This window comes from Glandiceps talaboti, chromosome 16, assembly GCF_964340395.1.
Source record: "Glandiceps talaboti chromosome 16, keGlaTala1.1, whole genome shotgun sequence".
Taxonomy (NCBI): domain Eukaryota; kingdom Metazoa; phylum Hemichordata; class Enteropneusta; family Spengelidae; genus Glandiceps; species Glandiceps talaboti.
The window spans coordinates 15614426-15637316 of NC_135564.1; the positions used below are offsets into that span (position 1 = coordinate 15614426).

The following is a 22891-nucleotide window of genomic DNA, read 5'->3' on the forward strand; positions in this document are numbered from 1 at the left end:
TATGTTGAAATATTTCAAATTAAAATTTGATACGTTGAAAGCAATCTTACAAAGTCGTTTGATATGCTGAAAGCATATTTTAAGTTAACATTTGATATGATGAAGCAAACTACCAGCTGCCGTTTGGTATGTAAACACATCGGCGTTTAGTATAATGATAGTATAATGTTTCAAATTAACATTTGGTATGATGTTGGAAGCAAACTAAACAATTGCCATTCGGTATGTTCGAAATAGAATTTCAATACCCTTTGTTGAAATTGTCAGGTGCGTACTAAACTGTGGGAGAATTATTAGCTCTTCTTATGCGATGTCATTCCAACTTCTGTACTCGATGAGCACCGATGGTGGCAGGAACATAACATATAGATGGAGTCTATTTGAACATGCCATTGGGGGTCAGTACTTAGAAGTAGACCACTTTCAAGAACTTACAAGGAATTGTGAGTAGATTTATTTCTCCAAATATTATATTTATTGTTTTATAAGATTAATGGAAAATATAAGTTTTTTTGAATTGGCAATTGAGTTGAAGTGATTTGAAAGTAATTAACTAGAATTATTTGAATTTGAATTGAGAGAACTTATTATGATTTCAATTGAATTTGAACTTATTTGCACTGACTCAATTTGATATTATTTAAATGAATTCATATGAATGGGCTTAGTTTGAATTGATTTGATTTGAATTGATTTGAATTGTGATTTACTGACTGACATTGTAGCGAGTCTGGAACATTTGTTCGTTTACACAAGTCAGGCAATCGCTGGGAACAATACTATCTGGACCACCTCAGACTCCAAAATGCCACATTATAGTCTTATTAGTGATAGGCTGGTTTTGATTTGCAAATATGTTTAAGAAATGCCGCTGTATCCAACCAATCATAACTGTCATGATGCAGAAAGCAATTCACTGGGTAATGTGCAAAATGGAGTTATTTCACGTGTGTATGCATATTCTTTTATTGCAACGGTAGTATATCACACTATTACACAATAACCTGAAAAGTTATTATTATATATAGTTTACATTTTAAATTTATTCATTTGTTTTAGTTGTGAATCAGTCATTATTGATGATTCAGCCGAATGTTTTGAGTAAAGGGGCTGACTACAAACTGAAGGCTACGATGAAAATCCAGGACGTAGGGGATGGTTATGCAGTGCATATGTTTACGACAGCATCAGTTCCTTCTGGAGGAACTTGTGAAGTCATACCGACAGAAGGTAAGACACCCTATATATATGTATACCCCTTACGTGTATACTGCATTGTTAGCGCCAGTCAATACGCCTGAAATACATGTTTGTTTTAAAAAATTAATGTTCACATTTGTATTTTAATATTCTCCGGAGTAAATTATACAATTATATAAATATTATTAAGATACATCAAATTTCAGTTCATCAAATGCAGGAAGTCTTCTGTTTGTCATTCACCTTCAGTCTTTATTGACCTTTGTTCATAGCGTTTTCTTAAAGTTGTGAGATGGTTGAGAATGATTATTAATTGTTTTTTAAGTGTACTTTTTTGGTATATATTTGCTTTGTTATTCTACTTACTGAAATGCCGTGACATTTCGATGACAGGGAGTGACACTTTAAATTAAATATCCTCACCCACCCTGCATCATCTTTGACAAAAAAGCTAAAGCCTCATAAAAAAGTGTTGTTTGGATTATGATTAATTCTAGACTAGGTGGGGTAGGTAGATTTTTTATTTTATTATATTATATACTTGTTTCATGTGTTAGTGTCTAGTTCAGGTTTTCATCGTTTTCCAAATGGTCTCTGTGTTATTTATTTCTTCCTATCAGATGTACAGCAATTACAAATTGGAAGAGCTGTTTTATATTGTCTTTCTAAGTTGATGTCAGTTTCAGCATCCACTATTTCTCGTGAGACTTCACAATTTTTGTGATTTCATTTTTTTCGAATATGTAAAAACAAACAGTTTAGGTTCGGCAGTGAAAGGTAGGGGTCAGGTAACCGGAACCACACAATTATTTTTTAGGCCTAAAGACAATACTTCAAAATGAATGCAAATAAATATCCACGAGTCTGATTCCGAGTCAGGTCACCAGAGCAGCTAATGCCAATAGGGGATGTTAAAATCAGTGTTTAGGTGAGAACATTGATGTAATGAAAGGAGATGCTAATTTGTTCGCTTGCGTCAAAGCTGAGGTTTAGGATGTAAGGCTTATATAAGATGTGATGACCACGTGACATATTATGGAGTTCAATATACAAAATCGCAATTCAGTCTATAGACTGACCATATCTTAAGTTCATGTTCAATTTATTTCAGTAAGTCTACTGACCAATGAACATGAAGTTCAAATAAACAATAAATATATAAACAAGGTCACATTACTGATTGGAGGAGGCATAGAAAAATACAATGTGACGGTGACAAAAAGATACGACAGCAAAAAAATTACCATATAAAATTAATTGACTATCGTCAAGTGTAATTTTAAATGCTTTATGAACAAAAAGGCGAAGTTGTCTATTAACCATAACTCTATCAATAGAAATTAAATCTATAAATCTAAATAAATAAGGTCAGGTGCCTCCATCTTCAATAACATCGACTCTTCTGCAACACCAGTACCTTTTTCTGCAGTGGTGTCTTCCTAGGCCTTTGCCCATCGACCTGACTATAGTTTATGTGAGGAAACGCTCAATCTAGTTAGGGTATGTCTGATGCAATGGAGTGTCACAATTGTCAATACATTGTTTGAATTTCAACATGTCAAAATGTCTGTATAACATGGCTCTATTTGAATTACCTATTATGGTTTTTTTTCAATTCGGATCTGTACATAATAGTGTCTAAAATCAGCTGCTTAATCAGAAATTATTCATACCACTCACACCCTGTTGCAACCAAGCATACTCAGCTAACAGATGTTTGCCTAGATGACGCCCAACTTTTATGTAAATCAGCTATCAGACCCTAATAGACTCGCTTAATGCATTTCTTTGAGTTACAGTTAAAAGTACACACATGTGCCAATAACTTGAACTATTTTTCAGAACACAAAGGTCCATGTTTTACATAACACTTTTGTCTAAAGTGAATCTGACTTCTATTCATGCGCAATGTAAATAAGTCAGATCGAACATGGTGTCCAAACTTGATTTAAATAAGATCTAGCACATTGTGTTTATCAAGATGTACAAGCAAAATAGAATAGAGTAGAATAGAAGAGAATAGAATAGAAAACAGTTCATTACAATGCAATACAATACAATACAATACAATACAATACAATACAATACAATACAATACAATACAATACAATAGAAATATCTTTATTGTCCAGTATCCAATGGAAAATCGTTTTGAGTTGCTCACATCAAAACATATATCATAGAATAATCAATTTAACAACAAATAAATAAAGGGAATTTTTTAAAAATGACCATTGAACCTAAATGTCTGTTTTTCCAGGTTATGCCTTCACTACCCAATTTGTAGTTATCTGTGAAGGATGGGATCATGTATACACAACAGATCTGGCTGCACCTGAGAATTCTATAGGTGACGAACCGCATTTGGTTTCAGGACTGTTTTATCGCATACAGTTAACAAGCAACAACATAGTGTATGGAAATGACTTCTACTATGCTGCTGATCCGATGACCCCAAAAATAGTATTACCCGAAGGACCAGAAGAAACCGGATATATCTGGGAGTTATTGGTAGTGGTGGAAAATGAATACAAGGAGTTTAACTCAACTGTAGTTCCTGTAAAGGTAATATGACATTTTATTGATAAACTTCGCACAATGTCACACAAGCTCAATAAATGAACTTCGTTCGTTTGAGGGTGGGTGGGTGGGGTCTGGCGTTAATTAATGCGTCTGAACTTCATAAGTTGATTGAAATCCACTTTTAATGTGATATACAGTGCCAGGTTCCGGTAGCATTTCAATGCGTTTCCCATCACGTTTTTATAATTTATTGTATTTATCGTAGTGGTGTGACCGCTACAATGTTCATCATTTCACATATTGTATAACCGTGTCACTCAATGTTGCACTTAAGCTTGTGAATGTTCGTTTAGCAGAGGGGGGGGGGGGGGTCCCAAATGAACGAAATTCGTTAATTGGGCTTATGCCATATTGTGGGATTGCTCCTTAGCAATTATTTCTATTTCCTACCAGGCATACAATAAGTTTAGATATCACAGAAAAATTGACATTATTGTGAATATCCTAAAGGTAGCAATATATACCAAAATGCTGATGTGCTTCGCTCATGAAAAGGAGAACATACATGTAAGAATGGAAGTTAAAATGAAATGGGCAATTAAATGATTACAACCACCAAGGCAACAAAGCATCTTTTTGGTGGCTAAACAGGATATTTTTGTTATTTCGTCCTATAACCCTTCCTGACTAAACCGGAAAACTAATTATAGCGTATATAGAATAGGTTTCCTATGCCAAACATGTTTTATTCAAATCTAGTATTCCCTTACTAATCATAGCCTTGATTATATTGTCTAAGAACAATGTCCAAAATTGTTTATGGAAATCTCAAATTTTGGTCAAATAATACAATAAGTATGTCGTTACATCTTGGGGGCAAAATATGATGAAACAGTGCAATACAAGCCATGTGTTTGAAGGACATGTAACCGAGACCACACAATGTATATTACTAGTTATCAAGGAACATGGAACGCTCTATAAAATCTTGTTGCTATAAACAAAGACCAACATCTTAAACCTCCATCAAGATATATGTATGTATGTATGTATGTATGTATGTATGTATGTATGTATGTATGTGTGTGTGTGTGTGTGTGTGTGTGTGTGTGTGTGTGTGTGTATGCATGCATGCATGCATGTATGTATGTATGTATGTATGTATGTATGTATGTATGTATGTATTTATTTATTTACTTTGAGTCAGGACTGCTTTAATTGGTCATCCTCGTTTTTGTTGCGAACTCACTGGCCGAAAAGGTGGCCAGTTATAGAAGAGGTTATGAAAGAAGGTGCAGTTGAATTCCAACAGCTGTAATTTGAATTATGATCATTGGATTATGTAGACATTTAATAGATTTTTTATTTTTTTATTTTGGGTGACATATTGTTATTTATTTATTTCTCCAAAACCTCATTCTGTGATAGGTTCAACCTCACAAGTCAGAAAAGCCAACACGTGAGATTGCTTACAACTTAACCACGGGTCTAAAAAATGTTGATAGCCCTATAAGAGCTAACCAGATGGTCCTTGGTGTGTCTCTAATGCTGAACAAGGTATGTTATAATATTCAAACAAAATCTGTTTTGAATAGGAAACACCACTGTCGTAAACTACATACTCTTTTACGGCACCATCCAATACGTACCACCATATTCCGCAGTGTCGCGGAAGAAATAATAGATCTGGTTTGCAAGAATGAGGAAACATAAATAGTTAGCGTCACAATATGTTAGCTTTATACATTCTTATATCATACACAAGGCAAGTTATCGACTTTGTACAAAAAACGGGTTATATATTGCCTGGTTGTTCTAGGGCACAGCAACTCATGTCTACGTCACTGGTTCTGTGGCGCTGAAAATATGGGTCAAAATATTCCAAATTGCCAATATTTTTCCTATTTTTCTTAAATTATGCTTGAGAAGTTATAATTATATTATTCCCCAATATTTTTCTTCATTCAGCTGCAAAATACTCAAACCAGAATAATTCTTACTTCATTTGCTTTAGGAACAAACCGCTAATGGAGCCTCGGAGGATATAGTAGAGGTAATTATATGGTTTTAGATTCTACTACTGGACGTAGGTATAAATTTACTCCAAAGCTTCTTTTTACTTCAACCATGATCTCACTGTAAAGGCGTTGATAGCTTACTGGACGAGTGTAAATCAGCTCTAAAGCCCCGCTTTCTTCAACACAATTGCTGTATGAAGTCATTCCTTGCTTTACAGATTACAGTTTGTAAGATATGCTGTGTTTGGCAATCGTATACGCCCAACCTTTCAGAGAGAGGTTGCCGATATAGCAGCACGGCATGATATAGCTTATAGTCCATGTAGAGTAATAAAAGATTTTCTTGAAGGGCCCATGTTACATTGATTATTTGCCGTCATATTTACAACACTATCTTCAGCTTCGTTATAAATCTTTTTTGTTTGTTTACATTCTAGTTAAGGACTAAAATGTGTGAAGTGTTGGAATTCTCTGCCTCTATGTTTGTCCAATCAGAGGATGTATATCAGACATCATCCGCCATTGCAGCGGCCACCAAGTACCCTTCAAATATTGACAGAAAAGGACAGGTAATTGCTTCCACTGTTATCCTCACTGAAATCCCTTTTCCCTCTTCCAGGTAGTAACAGAGAAGAAAACAAAAAGCTTAATTAACTATTGCAGAAAACTAAAATGTTATGAAATGTAGGCGAGTTAGGGTGCTTGTTCTTTTCCCCATTGCAGCTAATGTGAATGTATGTATGTATGTACGTACGTACGTATGTATGTATGTATGTATGTATGTATGTATGTATGTATGTGTGTGTATGTGTGTATGTATGTATGTATGTATGTATGTATGTATGTGTGTGTATGTGTGTATGTATGTATGTATGTATGTATGTATGTATGTGTGTGTATGTATGTATGTATGTATGTGTGTATGTATGTATGAGTATATGTGTATGCATGTATATGTGTGTGTGTCTGTCTGTCTGTCTGTATATATATATATATATATATATATATATATATATATATATATATATATATATATATATATATATATATATATATATATATATATATATATATATATATATATACATATATTATGCATGTATCTTTACATATTCTATCATATATTGGTTAACGTTTGCCAGAGCTCCGCTGTCAAGGCAACATCCAGATCATCACTTGCCGTCGCATTAATGACAGAGGATCCAGGCGTGCCTCAAACAGAGATTATTAACACGTCAGAAGGTATGTGATTTATTGCAGAATATAATGTTTACACAAATGCCTGACATGACATGACATGACATGACATGACATGACAAGATATGACAAGATATGATCATATATGGTTGAACCAGATATGTAAATAATTAAGCAAGGTGTAGTCTGTTAATTTACGGATTTAGAAGTTTTGATGTTAATGTGGAAAGGAGTTTGTTATTCTTTTACTACTCTATGACATGATAATATTTAACTAATTTTGTGTTATAAGGCCACTTAGGTGAACATGTTATAAAGTTAATATTACAGTTCCATGATGCATTGTGCGTGATAACATCTCTTATGTTGACATTACGTTTGGCTGGTTTTGAAATATAACATTTCTATTTAGAATAATGGAAAAATCATGTTGAGTCTGTAATTATTAGTGACCTTACAGAACAAAGACTAATGCCATCAATGGCAGAGAAGGATTTTACTGCAATCCAGGGGTGTGTTCATGTGACACCCCCCCCCCCATGTTTGATATCCTTGCGAGGGATTTATCCCTTTGAACTTATCTGTATATAAGACAATTGTGACAGTCCTTGATATTGCGTATTGAACTGAAACTGAAGTGAAAATGTCATGTTTTTTGTTCTTTCCCTCCAAAGACCTTGTTTCCTCGTCTGCAAATCTTCTGGAGGCTATATATCTGGCCACACCTGATGAGGACAAGTTCTTGCAAAATGACAACGAAACAGATGCTGATGATGTAAGAAGATTTAATAATTCACACACACACACACACACACACACACACACACACACACAAACACACACACACACACACACACGTGTGTGTGTGTGATACTATACTAATTGCCGTACAGTGAGCTAACTATTAAGAGATGTATGGTGTAATGTTGTATAGTGTGACACATACATAATTCATCTGCACATTTACTTTGTCTAATAGAATTCTGTGGTTGCTGGTTTGACGAATACTATCGTTGATTCGCTCGGAAACATATCTGAAGGCGTTCTCCGTCGAATGCTACCTGGAGAATCACCTGTTAATATCTCGGTGGAGGGTGTGTCTGTGCAGCTTGAAAAGATAACCACGGCCAGTGTAGCAAATAAGACAATCCAACTTCAGTACGGAGAGTTCTCCCTTCCCTCGGCGGAATCAATGTTCGGAGACGACAACTCTAATACTGTCGACTTAAAGGTTCGAATAACGTTTGCTTGATTAATTCTTGGCCATAGTATTTGTTGGCCGTTTCGACTGCATTTTAAAGCATACACGCAACAGAATTGTAAATCAAGCACTCTTGAAAACGCGCCAGACCACCAATCAACACAATAAAATACAGTGACTGAGATGAATGGTTTCCAATATAGGAATATTTCAAACAGTGATATTGGCATATTCTTTATTAGGCTATTAAATCAAAATAATTCATGGAGTTTCCATATACCTTTCACGAATAGGTAGAATTGCTATTTTACTTTGCATACTTTTCACATTTTATTTTTGGAGCCACAAATTCAAGTTCTATACAAAAACTTATTTTCACGCTTTTTGCTTTGTTTTTTTTTCGAACTTCACATATATTGGCAATTTTTGTTTAGTTTGCTCTACTTTTTTAACATTCAAACAAGTGGAAAGGGTCAAGTCACTATAGCATGCGAGGAATACCACTTCTATATCTCTCAATTGTTTTCAGGTGATAGAGTATACAAGGAATCCATTTACCTGGTATAACGCTTCAAGTATTCAAAGCAGTGTAATATCCGTGGAGATTTATGACAGTAACGCAACGCTAATAACGCAAGAGAGTACATCGGAAGATTTTACTTTCACCATTGACCACTTAAGAGATGAAAGGGACGAGTCGTTGCATGCGATTTCAGATCTAACGTCATTCAATGATTCCATACCAATACTCAAGTATTCGGTGTTCAGTGTAACATCTGAGGGAACTGCTGTTAGAATTTATCTTTCTGTGTCGACCTGGTATAATTCTACATTGTTCATCCTCATCAAATACGACAAGGAACCCGAAACCGACGATTATGACATCAGAATGGTGGTACCAAGTGGGGTGGTAATCCTTGGAGAAGAAGTGTCCGTTGCTAAATGGAACACCACAGCCACTACATCCACAGATGAAGACCCTGTTCGGATCATTCGGCAAAGTGAGACATATAAAGAAATAACTACCAACGTAACTACATATGAATTATTCATGTCTCCAGCCTACTTCACATATATTGGTTCATACTATGTACAAGTTGAAGAATTCTACGGCCTTAGTAAGTAGCATAAGCATTCCATACCATAGAGTAGTTTTTATTTGCTGCATTATTTTTTCACTTCTTCTGTTTGTAAGTAAGACTTGTATTCTTTCAACAAATTACCATTGTTTTCAACAACTTGTCCATATGGATTCCGTCTAACAGTATCATGCAAAGAAAGATTGTCAACTCAGTCAGAATATGTTACATTTTCCAATTTCTCGGGACTTTTAGTGTTTTTGAAGGAAATCGTGATAAGTGCCGTGGTTTGATCTATTTTCACTCCGAATACATTGCAGTTGTTTGACTAGTGTTAGTAATATTGGCCTTAGTGCTCGTTTATATATCTTACAGTAAGTTAAGGAACATATGAGTGATATGGGGGGGGGGGACTGGACGTAACATTTTCCGAGAAAATAGTTGTCACAGCTGCCGGTCAAAAGTGTCAACGCAACATAATAATGATAATAATGGTCAAATTTCAATTTAAAATATTTACATGATTAATTTTCTAAAAGAAAAACACTTTACCTTACGACAAAAACAAATTTGCTTGCTAGTTGCTCTTATAATAAAGAAGACAAATTGTGTTGAAGTGGATAAAACACTTTATTTGGGCTCCAATTCATCCAGCACCCACCCACCCAGAAATCAACTGATTTATCCCTGAATGAAAATCACTATGTGTCAACACATTTCGTTTTATTTAATCATTAAACAGATGAGACAGACTATGTGATCCTAGGAGTACCGAGTAACCCGTATGTACTACAGATTCACACATCGACTTGTAAGTATTGGCATATTGGCCAACAACGATGGAAAGTTGACGGATGCAAGGTAAGTTATAGTCTGTCATCGTCGTAAACCACATCATTCTCTTTTACGGCACCGTCCAAGACGCAACGCTTTATTTCGCAGTGTCGCGGAAGAAATAACGGCTCTGGTTTGCGAGAATGTAGTCTGTATGATCCGATGTGTTGTGCTTTCCTATCAGCTGCCACATCCTTAGAGAATGATGGCTTCTAGGGCAGCGTGACATATCGTCGTATCTTACAAATTATGTGATACCGGTCTACCCTTTGGAAAATGCAACCTTTCAGCTATATCGTGTCATTTCAAATCATATGTGGTAAAGCAGTTTTGGGATACATTCACAGCCTCAGGTCTAGATCTGGGATACATTATATACTTTTGTGATTACCAGTATATGAGAATAATATGTGATGAACGGTATGCCACAAATGAGAAAAAGTCTTTTCCTGTGGATAGGCTAAATATTTCGTCATATATTGTCATAAATAATTCCCGCATAATGTTGAAGTTACGTTACTATGGATACTGTTCAGATGTATTTATTCACGATCACCTATTCAGGAGTACTGGTATCCCATTTCCTCCAAACTTGTTGCAGAGTTAGCTTAAAAAATATTCATCTCGTGTTGTTCTTTTTGTCTGTTCAAGCTTGACCTCCTGTCAACACCGGAAGAAACAACATGCCATTGTAATCATCTGACCGACTTTGGCATTGAGTCGTTCTACGTGCCTGTCAACAAGATAAACTTTGATGAAGTCTTTGCCAACTTCGACCTTTCTGACAATTCACTGGTGTTTGTAACGATTTGTCTCATACTAATCACCTACTTCATCCTGCTTGTCGTTTTACGAAGGAAGGACAAGCATGACTTACTCAGAGTAAGTAAAAGTTTTTAGCCAAGACGTGTTGCGATAGACTGTAAGATACGCCGTTCCGTTCCGCCCTCACCAGCCTCCTGGAAGGGGTTGAGGTTGAGGTGAGATGGCATCCCGTCACGGCGTACCTTACATACTAGTGTTGCGATAATTAGATATATGTAAGGAGGATAGTTTATTTTTGTAATTTTTTTTTATCAAATCATTCAACATTGAAAAATATATGTATATGCTGGTGATGTACTTAATTCATAACTGTACTTTAACAAGTCTGGAGGCCGCAAAAATGACAATGAAAGTCATAATAGCATGAAATATGTCATAAAGGTTCCAAAATTCGGTACGTTGTAACAAATCAGGGGTCACTGATACCGTGTTAAATGCCCAATTCGGATTAGCATTATTATTTATGTAGATGTATGAAAAGCTGTTGTCTCATTTGGATAAATAAAAATGGCCCAGAGCTAAAGAATCGCCCTATCTGATGGACTAACACTAATTTGAGAACCAGGGTTTGAATCTCTGGCCTTTAAGCTTCATTTATCTCAATTTGTTTCAATAGTGGAGTGCAGCACCGCTAGTGGGAAATTGTTCTGGTGATGACGTCAATTATCACATGACTGTTTATACTGGCTATACAATGGATGCAGGAACAAGATCGAATATATGTTTTAGGCTATCTGGCGATAACGGGGATTCTGGCGTCAGACAGCTCAAAGATGAGGGTGGCAAGGTAAGAAATTTACTAACTGTGGAGGCAGTTTAGCACGCAATCACCATCGTCGTAAACCATAGCCTTTATACGGCACCGTCCAAGACACACCTCAAAAATGATATTTCGCAGTGTCCAGAAAAAATACCAGCACTACTTTGCGAGAATGCCAATCGCCGCTAAGACATAAAGATCTGCTAATGCGGCTGATTGAACTAATATTAGCTTTGAGCTTTTTTGTTGCAGTCCCACTACAAGGGTCTGTCGCGGCTTATCGGAAACAGATGACGTTTTTTTTCTTTGGCCTGGTCAAGAATTTTCTTCACAGTAACCCAAAGCAAAACGTTGTCAACAAACTCAATATGTTGTCACCAACACACATTCGTTACGGCTTCAGTTGGGTTATAATGCCCATGAATGTTATATCATAGGTGTTCTCCAGTGGAAGTGTAAATCAGTTCATATTGACTGTACCAAGGAATCTGGGAGATTTGCAGTACATGTATATTTGGCATGATTCGTCAGGTCTTGGTGATGATGCCTCGTGGTATTTAAATCGCGTTGTTATCACAGACATGCAGACTGGGCAGAGGTGAGTACATACCTTATTTCTCACAATGATATCATGCTGTGGTATGCATGAGATACACAAGGCCTGAAAGATGTTGTTCCCATAAAATGAAGTAAGAAGTAAGGGCAGACATACTCCAAAGTGAATTTTATTCTTCAGACTCGGATGAAATAGTGTCAACGACAGTCACGCTTATAACTAAAAAGACAGATACTTTCTCTTGTCGCCCATCACCCCTTGCTATCTGTCGGTCTGCTTTTCCTATTTTCACCGGCTCTGAAAATGCTCAAAAATGCTGTGAAACTTTGCTGTGGTTTGTAATGGTTATGTAACTAGGATTGACTCCAATCAGATTTGTCATATGATATTTTCGACATATCCGAAACTGCCCATCAGTTTACTTTCATATTTGGTTTGTATGTACCTGGTATTAAGTCCATTGAGATAGATTGAAATCAATATTGTATTGTATTGTATTGTATTGTATTGTATTGTATTGTATTGTATTGTATTGTATTGTATTGTATTGTATTGTATTGTATTGTATTGTATTGCATTGTTTTTTGTTAGTATTGTGTCGTGTCGTATTGCCTTGCCACTTATCGATTGTATCGCATCGTATTGTGTCGTGTTGTGTTGTGTTGTTTGCACTGCACTGCATTGCATTGTATTGTATTGTATTGTATTGTATTACATTGCATTGCGTTGTCATAGATTATGAGTGCACTATTGTAAATAAGCAAGGGATATTATCCCAGATTCATACACGATAATTATTGCAGAAGATGTTTGCAGAAATAGTGAACTTCTTTAAATGTGTAACCTCATCGAACAGTTTATGTTCAAAAACCGACTTTTAGCAAATTCATGATAAAGCACATTTCTTTTTGATATTTTCTCTTTGTAACATATTAATTCCATTCTTCCAGTTCCCACTTCTTTTGTAACAAGTGGCTGGCTGTTGACAAGGACGATGGCAACATTGAACGGGTTCTGCCTGTCGCCAGCGAGGATGAAACGTTGGACTTCAAGAACAGGGTTGGTTTTAGAAGACAAGAAGGCCTGACGGATACTCATTTATGGTTCTCTGTATTTTTAAGACCAACCACAAGTATATTCACACGAGTAGAGAGACTGTCTTGTTGCCTTTGCTTGCTTCTGGCGTATTTGATCTCCAATGCCATGTTCTACAAAACTGACTCAGAAGCGAAAAAGATGACTTTTACGTGGGTACGCTTCGGTCCAATCCAGTTCTCACTACAACAGATCTACATAGGTACCATCTCAACCCTTGTCGTGTTCCCAGTCAATGCTATAATCGTCACCATTTTTAGAAAAACAAAACGGTCTGGGGGGAGAGTACCTGTCATTTTCCGTAGGTGTTGTAAACGATGCACTGCTTGTCAAAGCGAATGGCAGTTGCCTATGGAAAGTGATGAATGTACTCTGCCTTACTGGTGCTTGTACATTGGTTGGATCGGAGTATTCTTGGTAACGTTGACATCCGCATTTTTCGTCATTATGTACAGTATGCAGTGGGGAGCAGGGAAATCAGCTGACTGGTTGTCTTCATGTATAACATCTTTCTGTGAATCAGTTCTTTTGATCGAACCAATGCAGGTAAGGAAAAGATGCCGGAATACTCCTTTTCTGCAAACTATTCCATTTGTAAAAAATAAATCAACTATTGGCTGCTAATTTGATTCGGAGTTCAATGTAATGAAAGTTCACGTTATTGTGTACGCTCTGAGGGGTTTGCACGCTCTACTCAGGGGGATGATTGTCACCTGACCGTACCCTGTAAAATCACTGTCTGTTATTGATGACGTTTAGTCCTTGTTGTATAAAATCACTCATAATCAAAGACGTCAAAATGTCTTTCCATCATTTCCCGATGAAAATGTTATTTCAAAGGTAATAAAGACAAAACAAGACTAAATCTAACAACATAAGCGATGTCATCTCGCGCAATGCATCTTGGAACAGGAAATCGAGGTTAAGTACTCCCGCTCTGTGTCGTCACTTTCAGCGTGCTCCTATGCAATCCTGTATCTACCATAATACCCTGACATTTTTTTTCTTCTACAAAAACCAATTTAGGGTCTTGTTTTCGCCTACTTGTTGTCATTGGTGATACGAAAACCAGTACTTACCAAGCCCCCAGACAACAGCTTCAATATGTTGAATAACCATGACAAAGATTCAACCAGCCCAGAACATGTGCAAATAGGTAAATATTACAATTAAAACGTCCCTGATTTACACTTCTACAGAATACAAGGAACAAATAGCTTAAGAAATGGTACTATGAGGTTATGATGCAGTCTGCAATGGCCTATTTCCATTGCTCAGTGTTCACAAACCAAGTGCGTTACTTCCCCATTCATCATGCAATGTTTGATCAATAGTAGGTACGACAACAGTACAAAATAAAACTGATGAACTATTTCGAAACCATCTGAGAAAGTAGAAGTTACAAAATAAGTTATTTTGTTTGTTTTTGAGAAATGGGTGAAGAGGATTCCGTTAACCCATTGAGATCGGACGAGATAGAGATAGTGAAACAGAGGAGAACGCGGGAGAAGAAACTGATCTCTGTATTTTATGGCATCCTTGCTTACATGGCATTAGTTGCTGTATCAGTTACACTATGTCAATACGTGAGAACCCCAATGACGTTCCAATTCAACAGTCAACTCAAAAACACTTTAGTTTATGCAAAACCTCAGTTCAACAAAGTAAGTAGAAGGAAATATCTCGAGTGTGGTGTCTTTGTTTGTTTGTCTCTGTGTGTGTGGCTGTGTGGCTGTGTGTGGGGGGGGGGGTGTGTGCGTGTGTGTGTGCACGTATATGTGTGTGTATATATATATATGTATGCATGTATATATGTATGTATGTATGTATGCATGTATGTATGTATGTATGTGTGTGTGTGTGTATGTATGTGTTTTCGTGTGTTTTCACATTATTGTGGGTGTATGGATTTGTTTGTAACGGTCACTAATATTTCAATTATGTGAAATATATTCTCAGATACGTACTCATGCCGACTTCTGGACCTGGATAGATAAAGTGTTTCTTCCAAACATGTATAAAGCATCCGAGGACCCAGCTGCTTTAATGGCCGATGGAAGAACTTTTCACGTTGGCGTACCCCGTCTTCGACAGCAAAGGCACAAGAAAGGTGGGGATAATAAAGATAGCTTTAAATTGGTTTCTTCATGTCGTGATGAGTTGTTGTGAACCAGTTATACATACTGTGAATGTATGTCAGTAGCTTTAGCTATTTATAACAATGGGACCCAACAGACCGTACATATTTATTAGATACACACCAAATACCTATTTCTGTCTATCTATAGGCAATAAGCACTTAGGATTAATGAATATTCAGTGTGCCTGTGTGCATGTAATATACATGTACGTATCCAAAGCCCTATGAGGCAACGATGGATTAGTGTGAGGAGAATAGAGATGAAGTAGAGTTTCAATTTGGTGTTTCATGGCAATCACAGAGAGTTCATGTGATGTGAAATCAGGAAATGGCTCTCTAGAACTACGAAATTAATGAAAATACCTACATTTCCTGGAGTGGCTTTCCCTTTAAAGTAACCACCTTTGTCGAAAAGTAGACAAACCCCGTGTTTATTTGTTATCTGCAATAGGAACATGTGATGGAAATGTATATTCCGTAGACGCCGACTTTGAGTGTGAAGTCAGGGGCCAGATGGAAACATCTGATTTTGACGTCGGATGGCGATCACACCCACCTGATAGCAACAAAACATCCACAGAAAACCCTTGGAAATCATCATCTGTTAATGGTATGTCTTATTGGGGTCGTCATGGAAATTACGATGCCACTGGCTACATAGCAACTTTCCCGAATAAAACATCTGAGCTCCTGGAACTGATGAGATTCCTAGCTGCAGAATCGTGGATAGATGGGTTCACCAGTGTGGTTCTGGTGGAGTTTGATCTGTACAGTCCGGACAGCAACCTGTTTTCAAGTGTTGTTTACATGGTGGAGTTCTTAGATATTGGTAGCAGTGAATGTAGGGTTGAACAGAACACATTCCGTCTGCTACATAAAGTGTTTGGCTTCAACACGTCTTATGCCGGCAATGTTATAGTTGTGTTCATTTGCTGGTTGCTGTTTGCTGTATTGGCCATCGTTGTCTTAGTGTCTATCACCAAAAGGCTTGTCAGACAGCGACTAGTATTCTTCAAGTTGCCTTGGAATATCTTTGATCTTGCTTTGACAGTCACTTCCTTTGCATCGTTGATAGCCATGGCCATCTGTGAAGTCACCGCCAAAGTTGTCATCAGCGATATCAAAGAAAGTAAGTAATTATGATTCTGACAGCTGTATTCTTTTCTACTTCATTCTAAATGCCTACTTCCAACGCTACCATCGAATGGTGCACATAATGTGACAACCTGTTTTTAGTGTTTGATGACAGCTGCAGGTTTCAATGTTTGATCACCTGTCCCACATGTGACATGTTAACTCTCTAGTATACCCCTGTACCTGGGATATGACCAAGAACTATTTTGCTTGTGCAAACTTCATGTACATAAATTCCAAAGTAGACACTTCTTGAATCCACACATTCTTACAACAATGGTTTTCTGTCGCATTTCCCTTACTAATCAGGTGCCTTCATAACTATTATATATCATGTTAACATTATGTTTGTTCTCGTCAACGTGGTCCAATACTTTGCTAAGAAGTCAACCCTGATTCTTGAATGCATTCATTGATCTCATCAGTTACAACGATTTTGCCCTATACATGTTGCTTAGATTACACAAATACACGATATTTTGTATCTCTTTGGCATACTTGATTTTAAAAAGGTATTGACGTAGGACCCTCCTGTATGTAGCAGATGTTGTGATAGTCTGCAATATATGTCCTGAATATTTTATTATGACAACACTTCTTCGTATCTATGGTGATGATGCAATATCAAACGATAATCTAGAATGGCTGATTATGTTACTATGGTAATCACAGAATCACTCCACATAACTAGTTTGTCTGTTTGTCTGTCTGTCTGTCTGTCTGTCTGTCTGTACATTTTCAGGAAGAGTAGGTAAGAAATCATTTTGATACTATGTCTTTTTTTTGTGTCTTATTGTTTGTTATCTGCTTTACCGTTTTAGATGCAAGTGGGAATCTTCAGAGAGTAGCAGCCCTTAGCAACACGTTGACTTACATCTTAGCTGTTGACATGTTCCTTGTGATTCTTCGCTTTCTTAAACTAATGCGTTTCAATCGCCGTATGATGCTTCTCTCAATGACCTTGAGGGAAGCAAAAAACGGTTTGATTAGTTTCTCCATCTTTTATGTGATCATACTCTTAATGTTCACCCATTCTGGATATCTTACTTTTGGAACATATCTCCCTGTTTTCAAATCTTTCTTTGACATCACCTCGCTGTTATTTTCCGTGTCTGTTGGCAAATTTCCAACAAATGAAAGTTTAGATACAACCGGTGGTCAGCTTTCTACGTTTGTCCTTCTTCTCTTTGCTCTGTTTAATGTAATGATAACGATGAATATATTCATCGCCGTCATCACTGATGCATTCTCTATAGCAAAGGCTGAAAACGACAAAAGCAAGAACCACTTTGAGATGCTGAATTATCTTTGGACGAGACTCAAGGACATGGTTAATGGAATAGGTCTTTGGAACATCGGTAAGTTCGATTGTCATCTCAAGTCGGGGCAAAAATACAAAAAACAAAAACTCTAATATTGTTACATATCATCCGCTAGTTCAGTAACAATCTTACCGACAGTAATTTGTAATAATTGTTATCGTTATTATTATCATTTTGTTTGTACCCGGTGAAAAAAAGTGGCTTGCGTTGGTGTGCTGATATTTTAAAAAGACGGAAAATTGACATTTGCCCCATACAGATACAGAAAAAAACACAAGGATGGGTGGATACAACAAACATCAGTACAAATGTAAGAAAATGTAGAAAAATTAAGCAGATTATATCTTGAACCCGACGATAAGATGTCAATACATGCATACATATATAACAAGCCTGTTTTGAAAAGTGCAAGCGGTGATTTGCTCATTGGCCATGGTGGAATAATAGATACTAATGAAATACCACTAGCACCGTAAACATGTTAAACCACCTTTCCTTTATAATAGTTGTACCTGACTGAAATATAGTAAACAAAATGAGACAGACGGCACTTTTGTCAGGTTTACTGGACCATGTGTTAAGTGTAGAAGGAAATGATGATTTACAAGAGTCATATTTGTCGTGGATTTGTCTCATCATCTCTTCTTGTAAACCCTACCTGCATTCTGTAATTGTGAGATTTATATAATGTCGTTAGTTTTTTGTAGACCTAACGTATATTCTTGAGAAATTAGGAAGACGTTTATATGGGTGTATACATGTTGTAGGCACATGGAACCCAAGAACCATATTGCAAACAAACGAACAAAGATATAGATACAAAGTTTATTCAAAATGTATTTCTGTACTTCAAATACCATAAACCAAAGTGATTCGAATTGTGGAAAACGAAATATAATTTTTAGGTGACCCTCAGCTTTTACTTATGATTTATATCTGTGTGGACCCGATAGACTATAGATTACTGAACTACATTAATATTATGTTAATATATGTAAGAACCATACAAACCTTACAAGGTGACGTGGTTTCAAACAGTGTTGCAGATTGTTTATAGCCGTGATTCCTGCTTATCAGTACATAATATATTTCCCATGATGCACTCTTCAAGATGGCGAGTTTGCGTGTTCCTGATCTATAACAATACAATGTATAATCTTTCAAGTTTACTTCACTTTTCAGAGAAGGAAGACGACTGGAAAGAAAATAATGTTGAAAAGGACTTTGTGAAGATTGAGAGGAGATTGAATAAGATAGCAGAACTGTTAGACAAAAGCGTCTAGACGATAGTTGTCGATGGAGAAATGAAAGATTTCATATAGCGTTGTTTGTAACATTTCATTGTATCTTAGTTTTTAAAGTACACTAGTACATTTTACCCAAGCCAAGCTGATTTGCGTGTTTTCAAACACATTGCAACAGTTTGTCATTTTAGTCTCGAATATGTGCATGTTTACAATATTATTATGCGTTACTAGAAATAATCAGTTTAAACACCTGATAGTACATTGACTTACTGACATATTTGATAGCACATTGAATTACTTACGTATGATAACACCTCAGACACACTGTTTTACTGACAAGATATAGCACATCAAACACATTGAGTTACTGCATGAATAACACCCAGTTGGTCACTTCTGGCACTACCACTTCTCTATTTGGACAAACCAAATCACTGACACGTTTGACTTGGTGTGAATATGCATTTTATCAATTTTTTTATTAAGGCTGGGGTCAGAATTTACGGCAGGGGGGTGGAAACATGAAAAGAATTGAGGGTTCAAAGGGGCCATGAGAATTCTGATGGTCTGGAAGGGGGCTGAAATATATTGCTCATGATTTGTATCAAATTAAACCTCAGAAGCAGTTGTTTACCGAGTATATTAAGTAATTTCTCGCGGCTTAGCCGTAATTACTTTTAAAACCTGTATTCAGTGATGAGTTGGGAGACAGCCATGCAAATGTATCTGTGTACGTGTATGCCTTCCTTTGTCTGTCTGTCTGTCTGTCTGTCTGTCTGTCTGTCTCACTCTCTCTCTCTCTCTCTCTCTCTCTCTCTCTCTCTCTCTCTCTCTCTCTCTCTCTCTCTCTCTCTCTGGGTACTTTTTGAAAATTGAAACCTCATGAGTAGTCATTACCTTGTACTTTGCAAAATTGTTCACTTCATTTAATTTACCTACTATACATGTAATTCTGAGGCAGTCAATAGCTAAGCGAATGTATGTGTCTGCCAAAATATCTATGTATAAGTTACATGTAAAGATCGAGTAGGTAATATAGCCATACAGTACAGTTGTATAGCAATGCATTGAGAATAAAATTGGTGTATTGCATACTATTTTCATGTAATCTGTGGCTTTTGATAATGTGTGTGATTTGAAATTTTATGCCACTAAATGGCCTCCTACATGTCCTTATTTTCAAAAAAAGTGCACCGTGGGACGGGAATACCCCTCCCACACCCTCCACACTAACCGTCATGGGGGACACTGTTTCTGCCCATAATCAAGATTGAAAGAGAAAACCCTGCTGGCTAAGTATTTTAAGTAGGTTACAGCCCAATGTGAGACCTTTTTTTGCAAAGCCCATATCTATTTGTAAAGAAATATACACTGATAGCTGTAGTTTAATGTAGTGTACCACACTGTACATCTCTGAAGTGGAAAGGGAGGTCTGTATAATTACACATTAAAATATGTGTAGCCGGGAGGGGGGGGGGGTGGGCAACGAAAATTTTCGGGTTCATTTCGGGGTGGGAGCGTGAACAGTCATGAGAGCACGAAGGAGTGGGGGGGGGGGGGGCTGCGAAAAAATCTTAACCTAAATCATTTCTCCCCAGCCCCCCCCCCCCCTCCCGCCGTAAATTCTGACCACATCCTAAGCACATGAGCACCATCATGAATATTTCTCAACTCAACATGTCTCTTATTTATTATTGTAAAATGGAAAATATTATGGATAAATCTTTGGAGAGTTCAACAAAGCCAGACGACTTGAAATTTGGAAAAGATCACACAGTCTCAACAAGTAATGCAAGGCAAGGTAATTTCTCAAGTCTCCACAGGCAGCAATGTGTTATGCTTACTAAAGCAATGTGATGGACGGTTGTGGTGGGGTTTCTTTAAATGCTATGAACAATTTGGATAAAGTTTAACTGTATGTCTACAGTGCTTGTAGAGGAAATATTGATGTATGGTGACTATTCTTGTGTAGAATATGTTGAACACCAAATATCCATAGTATTTTGCAACGGAGTGGCTGAAACCTGTTATAGAGTTACATCATAGATCTATAAAGAAATCGTGTTTGAACCAGCCTGATAACAGTGGCACAAGCTGAGTTTATAAGTTATTCAAACTGAGGTAATTTACAAAAAAATACAAACATGAAACAACAACGATGCTGTCAGTACAGATGATGGTACAATTTAGGGTTCCTTTTTTATAATACTGCATTACAATCCGAGAAAAACACCAGTGCGTGTGCTTGAATCATAGACAGTGTATATGCTTGAATGACGTGAACTAAGGAAAGACTTTATATGAGGACAAAATTAAGTAAAAACAACACTTAACGATGCAACTGATACAAGAAAAATCAGCGGGTGTCGCTGTTATCAGTTTGTTTATATCTATGGAAGTTATAATGTAACACTAATAGTCGTGATCGATTGTTAATTAAAACATCGCATTCTACCAGAGTTATAGGATCATAGCTCCTGTGTACATGTGGTAATGCTTTGATAAGTTGCCGACATTTACCACATTGTATGTTTATGCATGAAACGTGTATCTTGCTTATCATGGGCAGGCAAACCATCTGCTGTTTGTTCACGGATTGTCATGGAATCAGTTGTATATAAATGATATGAATTCTGCCAAGAGCAAGTCATGGTTAAGTGTATTTCAGTTGAAACATGAAGCAATTAAAATCATCCCAAAACACTGTATTTGGACATATATAAACACTAACGTATCATTGGGCAGAATTCTGTGATTGACTAATGAAGGCGTGGTGTTAATAACGACTGTTGACATTGAACTAGACGTGAGCAGAGATCTTGAGATTCAACACCACGGATAGCACTAGATTTAAGATCTGATCTGGAAATTTAGAAAGAGTGAGTGATTCTTTGGAAGGAGGAAGCGCTTCCAAAAGTATATTTTCAGACGGGGTGTGCCGCCGAAGTTCAAAACGTTGACCCATATACAAACAGACTCATTGTTAGGGAAAATCATTAGGTCATTTACCTTTATAAAATTCAGATGCTGTGTTGTAATCAACCCATTATTAGGAGATTTTCAGGTGAAAAGTTGGCCCAGGTTTAGGGATTTTGGGCCCACCGGAGTGGCACATACCTGTATACCGTTCTATTGAGTAACAAACCCCCCCCCCCCCCCGTGGCACCTTGAGACATATATACAGCAGACAGCACAGCGAACCAACAGACCAGATATGTAAATGAAAGGGGCCCCAGATTCTGCATCTATAATATGGTTAGAAAAATTACCCCGATTACTATTGTGTTGTTAAAGTTTCTCATTGATAAGTGCAATAAAACATGAGACATTTGAGTTGAAACTTTTCTTTTCTTGTTTTAATATTATGTATGACAAAGTATGAATCTCATCCCATGTGTGAGAGTGTAATAGTCAGATATCATTTAGTGGAGGCTCCTCTGAAAAGCAGCTGTGGTCACCCCTTTCACTTCACCATTTCAACATTTGATAACATTTAGATATACAGTCAGGTGATGACCTACTATATATATTGCCTTGATATCCTATGAGAAAGAATATTGATTCAAAATGTCAGGATTGAATTTATCAGAACTGTTCTACACATTACTTTTGCACTTCTACATACATACATACATACATACATACATACATACATATATACATGCATGCATGCATACACACACATACATACATACATACACATACATTTATACATACACACACAAACACATACATACATACACACATACATACATACATA

General features: G+C 36.8%; 1 protein-coding gene across 1 annotated transcript; it reads left to right on the forward strand.

Annotated features, from left to right (window-relative positions):
• The first annotated feature begins 12218 nt into the window (after positions 1-12218).
• LOC144447163 (polycystin-1-like protein 2) lies at positions 12219-19167 on the forward strand. Its single transcript, XM_078137068.1, has 8 exons — positions 12219-12235; positions 13144-13834; positions 14315-14444; positions 14720-14952; positions 15248-15398; positions 15880-16557; positions 17384-17920; positions 19067-19167. The coding sequence occupies exons 1-8, from the start codon at positions 12219-12221 to the stop codon at positions 19165-19167; spliced, it is 2538 nt and encodes an 845-aa protein (XP_077993194.1).
• Positions 19168-22891: the final 3724 nt, after the last annotated feature.

Bases quoted from the DNA above. Each gene is read 5' to 3' on its own strand.
- LOC144447163 (XM_078137068.1), top strand. The intron at 16,558-17,383 runs GTAAGTAATTAT...TTACCGTTTTAG, and splicing joins CATCAGCGATATCAAAGAAA to ATGCAAGTGGGAATCTTCAG. The intron at 17,921-19,066 runs GTAAGTTCGATT...TTCACTTTTCAG, and splicing joins AATAGGTCTTTGGAACATCG to AGAAGGAAGACGACTGGAAA.